The 12,500-nt window shown below is 43.6% G+C and overlaps 1 protein-coding gene across 1 annotated transcript in view; it reads left to right on the top strand.

Annotated features, from left to right (window-relative positions):
* Positions 1–12,500, top strand: part of LOC307244020 (uncharacterized protein) — a gene marked incomplete at its 3' end in the record, with an annotated part of 36,799 nt that overhangs the window by 8,072 nt on the left and 16,227 nt on the right. The window contains exons 3-13 of the mRNA XM_080018994.1: positions 595–844; positions 1,955–2,147; positions 2,308–2,479; positions 2,598–2,660; positions 3,128–3,260; positions 3,980–4,134; positions 4,473–4,616; positions 5,749–5,922; positions 8,164–8,909; positions 9,459–9,732; positions 10,044–10,605. Coding sequence (XP_079875120.1) covers positions 595–844; positions 1,955–2,147; positions 2,308–2,479; positions 2,598–2,660; positions 3,128–3,260; positions 3,980–4,134; positions 4,473–4,616; positions 5,749–5,922; positions 8,164–8,909; positions 9,459–9,732; positions 10,044–10,605 — 2,866 coding nt within the window. The remainder of the gene's footprint in view (positions 1–594; positions 845–1,954; positions 2,148–2,307; positions 2,480–2,597; positions 2,661–3,127; positions 3,261–3,979; positions 4,135–4,472; positions 4,617–5,748; positions 5,923–8,163; positions 8,910–9,458; positions 9,733–10,043; positions 10,606–12,500) is intronic.

Below are 12,500 nucleotides of genomic sequence, written 5' to 3'. Positions count from 1 at the left end.
GGGGACCTGACAGGAAGTAGACGGGGACCTGACAGGAATTAGACGGGGACCTGACAGGAAGTAGACGGGGAGCTGACAGGAAGTAGACAGACACCTTCTCATTTTTAGGATAAAGTCACAACACCAACAAGTGCATCTTGTATTAATAATTCAGTGTCACCAGGACTCACCGCGTCATGACCTCAGCCGATGCTGCTTTCAAGGAAACTCTGAAAATTGTACTTGTTTTAGACGTAACGCTGATGTTATTATTGTTATTATTATTCATAGATATTACTATTATTATTATTATTATTTTTATTGTAGTAGTATTATTTATTCTTGCCATATTTTGTTCAAAATGTATGAACTGATTGGGATGAATGTATGTGAAAGTCCACGCTGCGCCTGTGTGGCCAGAGTGTTGAAGTAGCAGCAGAAAACACAAACATGGAAATAGAAAGTACATCTACTGTGCACCGTGTACAGTATATGTACTGTGCACCGTGTACAGTATATGTACTGTGCACCGTGTACAGTACATGTACTGTGCACCGTGTACAGAGCAGATCCACAGTGAAATACAAGGATCAACCCAAGCGACATGTGCTCCAGAGAACTGCAGAGACTACCGGCTGCAGTTCGAGCGGGTGTTCTCGGTGCCGGGGGAGGTGGCCATGTTGAACAGCACGCTGCGCTCCCCTGACGTCTTCCCCTTCGCCACCGTCCCCCACAACGTGACTTGGTATGACCCGAGCGGCAGGGAGGTGGACCAGCGGAGCGGTCCATTCCTGCTGCGGGGGGAGACGCTGTGGCTGCTCAACGTCCGGGAGGAGGACGCAGGGGAGTACGAGTGTGTCATCAGGTCAGAGGTCATCACTTCCTGTAGGAAATACTTTTTACTTGTTATTATATGAGAAGATAGTTATTACAGGAAATACTTTGTTATTATATAGTAAAAGATGATATTTATTACAAGAAATACTTTGTTATTATACAGTATAAGATGATAGTTATTACAGGAAATACTTTGTTATTATACAGAATAAGATAATAGTTATTACAGGAAATACTTTGTTTTTATATTAGAAGATAGTTATTACAGGAAATACTTTGTTATTATACAGAATAAGATAATAGTTATTACAGGAAATACTTTGTTATTATACAGAATAAGATAATAGTTATTACAGGAAATACTTTGTTTTTATATTAGAAGATAGTTATTACAGGAAATACTTTGTTATTATACAGAATAAGATAATAGTTATTACAGGAAATACTTTGTTTTTATATTAGAAGATAGTTATTACAGGAAATACTTTGTTATTATACAGTAAAAGATGATATTTATTACAAGAAATACTTTGTTATTATACAGTATAAGATGATAGTTATTACAGGAAATACTTTGTTATTATACAGAATAAGATAATAGTTATTACAGGAAATACTTTGTTTTTATATTAGAAGATAGTTATTACAGGAAATACTTTGTTATTATACAGAATAAGATAATAGTTATTACAGGAAATACTTTGTTTTTATATTAGAAGATAGTTATTACAGGAAATACTTTGTTATTACTAGTAATAAAAGTTGTTGTACTCGCATGGTAGTTATTATACAAGATATTTAACTAGTCTTAGTAGTTATTTCACTAGTTATTCAGCTAGTAATTTTAGTTGTTAAACTTATTATAACTAGTTAATCCTTGTTATAATTATATAGTTATATAGAGGTTATATATCCTTCTCAATATATATACTGTTTTTATATACTGTTTATATATATATCGTGTATGTGTATATATATATATATATATATATGGTATTTATACTGAGTATATGTAAATATTTACATATAATGAGCGTCCGACTGGACATTATCTCTTTACATTTCTCCTGAATGGGACAGATTGAGACCAATGAATGAATCCAAAATGTAACCATAGTAACAGTGGATCTCATGGCAGGACCGCCAGCAGGTGCTTCCGACAGACCACCCTGCTGGTGGTGGACCCTCCACTGGGCGGGTCGTGTGGGAGGCCTCGCGTGGCCCACCAGTCTCTGATGGTTGGGGTCAGCGACTCCCTGTCCTGCCCCCTGAAGGACTACATCAGGAAGTTGGACAGTTACTCCATCCCCTCATCCGTCCGTTGGTATAGGGTGAGGAGGAGGGGTGGACTGGGGGAGGACTGGGGGAGGGCTGGGGAGGACTTGGGGAGGACTTGGGGAGGACTTGGGGAGGACTGGGGGAGGACTGGGGGTGGACTGTCTGGACTGGACTGGTCTTCTGTCCAGTGTGCAGTGACTGTTTGATCCACAGAACTGCTCCCCCATCGAGGACGGGCAGGGCCGCTTCACCTACCTCGGCGTGGCGAGGCTGAAGGTGGTGCGGGTGGAGCCCCAGGACGGCGGCTCCTACACCTGTACCCTGACTTTCACGCTGGCCGGCGTGGCGGTGTCTGTCTCAGAGACCATTGATGCCTGGGTCCAAGGTCAGCAGCGGGTCATCGCACTTCATCCTTTGAATTTGATTGGCCCACGCAGTACGGGTGGCGTCAACAAGAGGGCGCCAGCTGATCAAACTAACGAGCGCTCCTCCGTCTCATCCAGACTACTTCAGTCTGCAGCCGGAGGTGTACGAGCCGTCCAACGAGGTCATCAGGGCGGTGCCGGGTGAGTCTCTGGAAGCTCTAGAAGTATAACCGAACTTCAGACCAGTCTCCGCCCGACCGGTCTCCAAGCTGTGGTTCCTCTGATGTGTTGACATTAAGATACGGTGCAGTGTAGTTGCCATCATGACAGGAAGCTTTGCTACATCAACACGATTAAAAACAAAATAAGGATCCTTCTTAAAGATCATTTATCAACTTGTGCAAATGGACCACAATCTCTCTGCCAGTTGATCGGTGCCAGTCGCGGGAGGACATGCCCCTCACCCCCAGACTTGTCCATCTGCTCTCAAGCGCCGCCCCCTGAACTAGACGCTTATATCACCAAAATCTTTCCATTTGGTTTGAACCTTCAGCTCTGACCCCTCTGCTTCACATTGCCAGTTCCCATGGCTTTCTTTAGGGGGCGCTGTTTGTTTCATATGTTCCCATGCTGCTGCTTGTTCCTCTAACCGGGTGGGGCTGCGACAGGGTCCAGCTTCAGGAAGTGCTGTAAGGTGTTCATACCGAGCGTTGGACTGCCGAGCGCCCACATCTTCTGGATATTGAACGGCCTCTTCGTCTCTGAAGAGGAGAGCGACCGGGTCCACGCAGCGCCGCAGCAGTGAGCATATAAGTTATATACTGCATGGAGTGTGCTCTCTAGAGTGTCACATCTAAGTTATATACTGCACGGGGCGTGCTCTGTAGAGCGTCACATCTAAGTTATATACTGCATGCAGCGCACTCTAGAGCGTTGCATCTAAGTTACTGTATATACTGCATGGAGCGTTCTCCGTAGAGCGTCGCATGTAAGTTATATACTGCACAGAGCATGCTCTGTAGAGCGTCACATCTAAGTTATATACTGCATGCAGCGCACTCTAGAGCGTTGCATCTAAGTTACTGTATATACTGCATGGAGCGTTCTCCGTAGAGCGTCGCATGTAAGTTATATACTGCACAGAGCATGCTCTGTAGAGCGTCACATCTAAGTTATATACTGCATGCAGCGCACTCTAGAGCGTTGCATCTAAGTTACTGTATATACTGCATGGAGCGTTCTCCGTAGAGCGTCGCATGTAAGTTATATACTGCACAGAGCATGCTCTGTAGAGCGTTGCATCGCAGTTTGTCCCTTTGTGGCCAGAAATGGCTGATTTTGCAGAAAATCTTCTCAGAAGTTGTGACTTAGTTTGTGAACTTTTTTCAGATTTCTTTAGTTTTATTTGAGACGTCATCACCTCCTGTGATAAAACAGAAACATAGAGGAGTTGTCACTGCATCGATACATCGGGATATAAATGAAATATGATGAATATGATGAATAAGTACTTTGTTCAGCTCCAGCACGGAGGAGGGAGGGCGGCAGGGCGTGTGGCTGTACCGCCCCCTGTTGTTCACCGAGCTGAAGGACGACGACTTCTACGTCAACTACACCTGTCGAGTGGTCAGCGGCTACGACCCCACGGAGGGATACTTCACCCTGATCCATGCAGGTGCTAGTACTTGTACTATGGAAGTACCTTATCAAGTATATGAACTTAATGAAGATATTCCATTTGGAGATTTTCAACTTTTTAATCTACTGCATTTCTAGCAGAGTGCGTTACTGGAGTTAAAAAAAAAAATCTGGATTTAAATTTATATCCATGAATACTCAGGCTCTGACCTTTGACCTCTGGTTCTTCAGACCCTGAATGTTGACCTCTGGTTCCTCAGAGCCTGACGTTTGACCTCTGGTTCCTCAGACCCTGATCTTTGACCTCTGGTTCCTCAGAGCCTCACCTTTTACCTCAGTTCCTCGGAGCCTGATCTTTGACCTCTGGTTCCTCAGAGCCTGACCTCCTGCTGCCAGTGTGGGCGCTGTTGGGTGGAGTCGTTGTTCTCTCCGTCAGCGTCTTGGCGTTCTACTACGCCTTCAAGCTGGAGGTGGTGCTGTGGTGCAGAATGAGCTTCCCCCTGCTCTACCGCAGCACAGGTAGTACTGGGTAGTACTCAGCGTAATACTCCATGGTATACAATAGACTTGTAGTTTGCTGTCCTGTGTACTAGGACACTAGTATTGCAGTACAACAGCATGACACACTAATACTCCAGTACTGCAGTACTAGAGCATCACACAGTAGTACTGTAGTACCACAGTATTACACAGTAGTACTGTAGTACTAGTTATGCAGTATTAATGTAGTTGTTATGTAGCTTAATGTAGTAGTTATGTAGCATTAATGTAGTAGTTATGTCGTAGTTATGTAGTATTAATGTAGTAATTATGGAGCATAAATGTAGTAGTTATGTAGCATTAATTGAGTAGCTATGTAGTAGTTATGTGGTATGAATGTAGTATTAATGTTGTAATTACGTGGCATTAATGTAGTAGTTATGTAGTATTTGTGTAGTATTAATGTAGTATTAATGTAGTATTTATGTAGTATCAATGTAGTAGTTATGTAGTATTAATGTATTATGTTGTATTAATATAAAATTAATGGAGTAATTATGTAGTAAATATGTAGTATTAATGTAATAGTTATGTAGCATTAATGTAGTATTCATGTTATATTAATATAGAATTAATGTAGTAGTTATGTAGTATTAATGTTGTATTTATCTGGTTTTTCTGTAGTATTAATGTAGTAGTTATGTAGCATTAATGTAGTATTCATGTTGTATTAATATAGAATTAATGTAGTAGTTATGTAGAAGTTAAGTAGTATTAATGCTGTTATTACGTAGCATTAATGTAGTAGTTATGTAGTATTCATGTAGTATTTATGTAGTATCAATGTAGTAGTTATGTAGTATTAATGTATTATGTAGTATTAATGTCATATTAATATGTAGTTATTTAGTATTAATGTAGTAGTTATGTAGTTTTAATGTAGTAGTTATGTAGTATTAATGTATTCATTTTTATTCAAAGCACCGGTCTGCAGTAATACGTGGCCACATTGCTGTACTACTCTACTCCTTGGCAGTACGACAGAGTACACAAAAGCACTCCAAAGCATATGTCCAATTACCCACTGAGCAGCTCAGGAAATAGAACCCCCGACCTGCAGTGTGGGTGCCTCGCTCTAGGAAATTGAACCCTCACCCTCCTGTGGCTGCAGCGCGTGACGGGAAGAGATTCGACGCCTACGTCCTGTTCCCTCGGCATTGTGGGATTGCAGAGGGCGGGGCAAGTAGGCTGGAGGTGTTCCTGCTGCAGACTCTGCCCCGAGTCCTTGAGCAGCGCTGGGGCTACAAGCTCTTCATCCCCGACCGGGACTGTCTGCCAGGACAGGGTGAGTGGTCTCCCAGCAACCCTTCCCTGAGCAACCCCTTCCCATAGCAACCCTTCCCCTAACAACCCTTTCCATAGCAATCCTTCCCCTAGCAACCCCTCCCCTAGCAGCCCATCCCCTAGCAACCCCCCTAGCAACCATTCCCCGAGCAACCCCCTTCCCATAGCAACCCGTTAACTAGCAGCCCCTCCCCTAGCAATTCCTCCATAGCAACCCTTCCCCTCGCAACCCTTCCCCTAGTAAATCCTTCCCGAACAACCGCTCCCGTAGCAACCCCCCCCCCCATAATAACATGATATAATTTATAATAATACAACATAATAACAACGTGATATTATATATAATAATATAATATATAATAACATACATAATAACAATATAATATAATATATAATATAATATATAATAATATACATAATAACAATATGATATAATATATCATATAATATATAATTATATACATAATAACATGATATAATATATAAGAAAACATAATAACAACTTGATATCATATATAATAAAATACATAATAACATGATAAAATATATAATAATATACATAATAACAACATGATATAATATATAATAATATAGCATAATAACAACATGATATAATGTATAATAATATGCATAATTACAACATGATATAATATGTAATAGTATAACATAACAACATGATATAATGTATAATAATATAGCATAAAAACAACATGATATAATTTATAATAATATAGCATAATAACAACAGGATATAATGATAATGATATAGTGTATAATAATATGCATAATTACAACATGATATAATGTATAATAATATACCATAATAACAACAGGATATGATGTATAATAATATGCATAATGACAACATGATATAATATGTAATAATGTAACATAATAACAACATGATATAATGTATAATAATATAACATAATAACAACATGATATAATGTATAATAATATAACATAATAACAACATGATATGATGGATAATAATATGCATAATAACAACATGATATAATTTGTAGTAATATAACATAATAACAATATGATATAATATGTAATAATATAACATTATAACAACTTAATATAATATATAATTATTATATCACATTATGTTATATTATTCTATATTATCAAACAACGTGATATAATATTATATAAAATTATATACATATCATATAAATAATATATAAATATTATATAACATCAAATAATAATAACAAGGTTGTCATATGTTCTTTTTTTTAACCTTTTTTTTAAATTTGATCCATAAATATAAATGAAATAAATATGATTTAATGACAATGCAGTGAAACTCTCCTTCCCACTTTCTCATGGTCTGTCATCCTCCCTCCCTCTCTCTCTCTCCCCCTCTCCCTCTCTCTCTCTCTCTCTCCCTCTTCTTGCTCTCTCTCTCTCTCTCCCTCTTCTTACTCTCTCTCCCTCTTCTTGCTCTCTCTCTCTCTCTCCCTCTTCTTACTCTCTCTCCCTCTCGCTTTCTCTCTCTCTCTCTCTCTCTCTCTCCCTCCCTCTCTCTCCCTCTTCTTGCTCTCTCTCTCGCTCTCTCTCTGCCTCTTCTCTCCCTCTCTCTCTCCCTCCCTCTCTCTCTCTCTCCCTCTCTTTCTCTTCCCCCCTCTCTCTCTCTCCCCCTCTCCCTCTTCTCGCTCTCTCTCTCTTTCTCTTTCTCTCTCTCTCTCTCTCCCTCTTCTTACTCTCTCTCCCTCTCGCTTTCTCTCTCTCTCTCTCTCTCTCTCTCCCTCCCTCTCTCTCCCTCTTCTTGCTCTCTCTCTCGCTCTCTCTCTGCCTCTTCTCTCCCTCTCGCTTTCTCTCCCTCTCTCTCTCCCTCCCTCTCTCTCTCCCTCCCTCTCTCTCTCTCCCCCTCTCCCTCTCTCTCTCGCTCTCTCTCTCTTTCTCTTTCTCTCTCTCTCTCTCCCTCTTCTTACTCTCTCTCCCTCTCGCTTTCTCTCTCTCTCTCTCTCTCCCTCTTCTTACTCTCTCTCCCTCTCGCTTTCTCTCTCTCTCTCTCTCTCTCTCCCTCCCTCTCTCTCCCCCTCTCCCTCTCTCTCTCGCTCTCTCTCTCTTTCGCTTTCTCTCTCTCTCTCTCTCCCTCTTCTTACTCTCTCTCCCTCTCGCTTTCTCTCTCTCTCTCTCTCCCTCCCTCTCTCTCCCTCTTCTTGCTCTCTCTCTCGCTCTCTCTCTGCCTCTTCTCTCCCTCTCTCCCTCTTTCCATCCCTCCCTCCAGCCGTCTTGGACTCTATGCAGGAGGGCCTACAGACCAGCCGCCGCCTGATCCTCATCTACACCGCCTCCACTTTCACCAGTAACCATAGTAACCACAGCAATAACAATAGTGACACCAGTAACCCTGGCAACCACAGTAACAACAGAAGCGACACTGGTAACCATAGCAACCACAATACTATCAATAGCAACACCAGTAACCATAGCAACCACTATAATAACAATGGCAACACCAGTAACCATGGCAACCACACCGATAACAATAGTGACATCAATAACCATAGTACTAACACGACTTATTACACCAGTGACAGTGGAAACCATAGTAATAACACCAGTGGCAACACCATTGGTAACTATAGTAACCAGAGCAGCAATACCAGTGGTAACCATAGTAGCCAGAGCAGTTACACCAGTGGTAACCATAACAACAAGAGTAGCAACACCAGTGGTCACCATTGTAACCAGAGCAGCAACACCAGTGGTCACCTGAGTAACCAGAGCAGCAACATCAGTGGTCACCATAGTAATCAGAGAAGCAACACCAGTGGTCACCATAGTAACCATAGCAGCAACACCGGTGGTCACCATAGTAACCAGAGCAGTCACACCGGTGGTCACCATAATAACCAGAGCTGTAACACCAGTGGTAACCATAGCAACCCCAGTGCAGAGTGTTGGGGAGTGGAGCAGCGTCTGCAGTGTGACGCGGCGATGCACCGTGTGCTGATGGAGGGAACGTTAAAGGTAAGAAACTTGTTGTAGTTGTTTGTTGCCATAGAAACATAAACCCTGCTTTGGCACTTCTTTAAAGGTTCACTTCTCTCTTTTCAACCTCATTCAAATGCTTTCGCAAATCTGCTCCTTTGGCTACATGCTAACACTAATGTAAGAGACCAGAAACAGGAAGTTGCGTTTTCTTCCTGCACCTGTAACCAGGTTTGGCTCTGGATCAACGTGACAAAGGTAATTTCTCAATACCAAGGACGCCAAGTCCGGACTTGCGGACTTGGTAGTTCAGACTTGGCAAGTTGGACTGGGGAGTACAGACTCCTCTCCGCCATTACCATGACAACCGCTTGGTGCTAAATGCATTGTGGGATACTTGTCTGTCCCAAGTCCACACAAGTCACCACCGATGCATCCTCCATAAAATGCGCGGAGCAAGTCCACATCCGGGCATTTGGACTGGACTTGGCTTGATGCGTACTTTGAATTGGAACAGTACTTGGCTGCGACTGAAGGCCTAAAGTCTTTCAAATAAAATGTTGTTGCTGTTCCCGACGTGTCCTGCAGGTGGTGCTGGTTGAGATGGAGCCGGTCGGACCGGAGCAGCTGACGTTGTTCCCTGAGTCGGTGCGCCACCTACGGGCCAAGCAGGGGGCGCTGCGCTGCTGGAGGCGGAGCCCAGCAGGGTGGAGGGGAGGGTGGGGGCTGGGATGGGGAGGGCCGGAGGCAGTCACCATGACGACGACCTCCAAGTTCTGGAAGGAGATGAGGTATCACATGCCGGTAAGGGGAAAAAGGAGGGTGGGGTGCCCCAAGAACAGCGTCCTGCTGCCGCTGGGAGGTCCTGGAAGGAGGGATGGGACCTGGAAGGAGAGATGGGACCTGGAAGGAGAGATGGGACCTGGAAGGAGAGATGGGACCTGGAAGGATGGATTGGACCCGGAAGAAGAGATGGGACCTGGAGTTTCTCAGTGGAGTCCAGACTCTTGACTTGAACCTACAACCTCCTACATCCAAACTAATGAGGAGAAAATTTGTGTAAATAAAACTGCAAATAAAAATGTAAAATACTGTAAATATGTGAAATAAATCCCTGTCAGCTGATCAGACACAGATGAAATGGAACAATCCATTCAAACATTATTTTTATAGGTCACAGTGCTCTAGGCAGCAGCTCTCCAGGCGGCAGCCCTCTAGGTGGCAGCCCTCTAGGTGGCAGCCCTCGGGGCGGCAGCCCTCCAGGCGGCAGCCCTCCTGTCGGCAGCGCTCCAGGCGGTGGACCTCTAGGCGGCGGACCTCTAGGGGGCAGCCCTCTTGTCGGCAGCCCTCTAGGCCGCAGCGCTCTAGGCCGCAGCGCTCTAGGCCTCAGCCCTCCAGTCGACAGCCCTCTAGGTGGCAGCCCTCTCGTCGGCAGCCCTCTAGTCAGCAGCGCTCTAGGCCGTAGCCCTCTAGGCGGCAGCCCTCCAGTTGACAGCCCTCTTGGTGGCAGCCCTCTCGTCGGCAACCCTCTAGGCGGTAGCGCTCTAGGCCGCAGCCCTCTACTTGGCAGTCCTCTCGTCGGCAGCCCTCTAGTCGGCAGCGCTCTAGGCCGCAGCCCTCTAGGGGGCAGCCCTCCAGTCGACAGCCCTCTAGGTGGCAGCCCTCTCATCGGCAGCGCTCTAGGCCTCAGCGCTCTAGTCGGCAGCGCTCTAGGCCGCAGCCACAACAAGATATCGTCTGCATACAAACTGATTTTGTGAACAGAGTTTCCTGTTTGTATGCCTACGATATTACTGTTTTGACGCATGGCCGCCGCGAGGGGTTCAATAAAGATGGCGAATAGAAAAGGGAAGAGCGGACATCCTTGTTTTGTGCCACGTTGTAGAGTGAAACGCTGTGAAGTGTAACCATTGGTGATGACAGAAGCAAATAGGGAGTTGTAGAGGATTCTGATCCATTGAATGAGTGACTCTCCAAAGCCAAATTTGTTGAGGATTGAAAAGAGATTTGTCCAATTAACTCTGTCAAATGCTTTTTCGGCATCTAAAGAACCAATAACAGTATTTAAATTGTTCCTTTTAGATATGCTGATCAGACTGAATTAACAACGCATTTTGCTGGATGAGTGTCTGCCTTTGACAAAACCTGTTTTGTCTGGATGAATTATAAATTTAATTACTTTTTCTTCTTTCGTATATCATCAGATGGCCAACTCAGTGTCATATAGCCACGCCCTCGTCTCCAGTCCTAGGTCAAAAAGGCCAGCTTCTGAGGGTGGGCTGTATAGGGGGCAGCTGGTGATTATGTGCTCGGCAGTCTGTTCAGGTTCGCCACACTCGCATGACGCACTGTCGGATAGGCCTTCGAATTACTTTTTCAATTCTGTGGGTTGGTGTTTTACTCATAATCTTTAGATCGCAATCAATAAGGCTTATGGGTCTATAACTGGAGGTGAGGGTTGGGTCCTTGTTGGGTTTGAGCAAAACTGAAATGAGAGCGGTATTCATGTGCGGAGGCATGGTGGAGGTTGACTTAATCTCTGTAACCATTCTGAGGAAAAATGGGGTTATAAGTGGCCAGAAGTGTTTCTAGAATTCCAAATGGAAAGCCATCTGAACCAGGTGATTTGTTGTTGGGCATAGAGAAGAGAGCTTTCCTGACTTCTTCTAGAGCAGGGGTGGGCAAACTACGGGCCGGATATGGCGTGCGGCATTGTTTCATTCGGCCTGCGAGTCATTTACATTAACATGAATCCCATAATATATTTAAATTTGTAGTATTCATTTCACTGTTATTTTCCTGTAACACTGTAACACTGGTGGTACCATTAATCAGAATCAGAATCAGTATCATAAATACTTATTAAAGTATTTCTGATTCTGATTCTGATTCTGAATCAGAAATACTTCTGATTAATGGTACCACCAGATGGCGTATTGCCAGGCCTTCTCTGATGTCAAGTCACTCTTTTTCACTTTACCTGATTGTCATGTATGCATGACCCATAACAAAATGAAAAGTGTCTGGTTTTCAACAAAGATAAGATTGAAAAATATTTTGGATATATTGGCTCATTTTTGGAGTTAATGGGGAAAGCCGATGATTTTCTCGAGTTGAGAGACGCACACTGGCTTTGTGATCTGGCGTTGGCTGTGGACGTACTGGCACATGAATGAGCTAAACGGGAAGATCAGTTTGTATACGATATGTATTCAAAGGTGAAAGTCTTCAAGGTCAAATTGACTTTGTTCTCTAAACAAATGACAAACAAATCAATTGCACATTTCCCCACGCGAGCGCCGCTGAAACAAGCCCCCAACATGCCAGACAATACAATCAATCACTGGACGACCTGCACGGAGAATTCTGCCGTAGATTTTGTGATTTAGAAAAGTTTGAGAAGTGACCTGAGCTGTTGTCATGTTCCTGTCATTGATGATGAGGCAGCACAGGAATCACAGCTGGAGCTGATTGATCTCCAGTCTGACTCCGTCCTAACTGAGAAGCTACACTCCGTCAAACTGGAGACGATGTATGCTTCAACTGAGCCAGACAAAGTCTTCAAACATCCACAGTTGGCACAGAGGATGCTGCTGTTATTTGGTCTACCATAGAGTGTGAACAGAGGAT

The sequence above is a fragment of the Zeus faber genome (assembly GCF_960531495.2).
Source record: "Zeus faber genome assembly, chromosome: 18".
NCBI lineage: Eukaryota > Metazoa > Chordata > Actinopteri > Zeiformes > Zeidae > Zeus > Zeus faber.
Note: the sequence above shows the minus strand (reverse complement) of the source record. Positions and strands in the feature narration are given on the sequence as shown.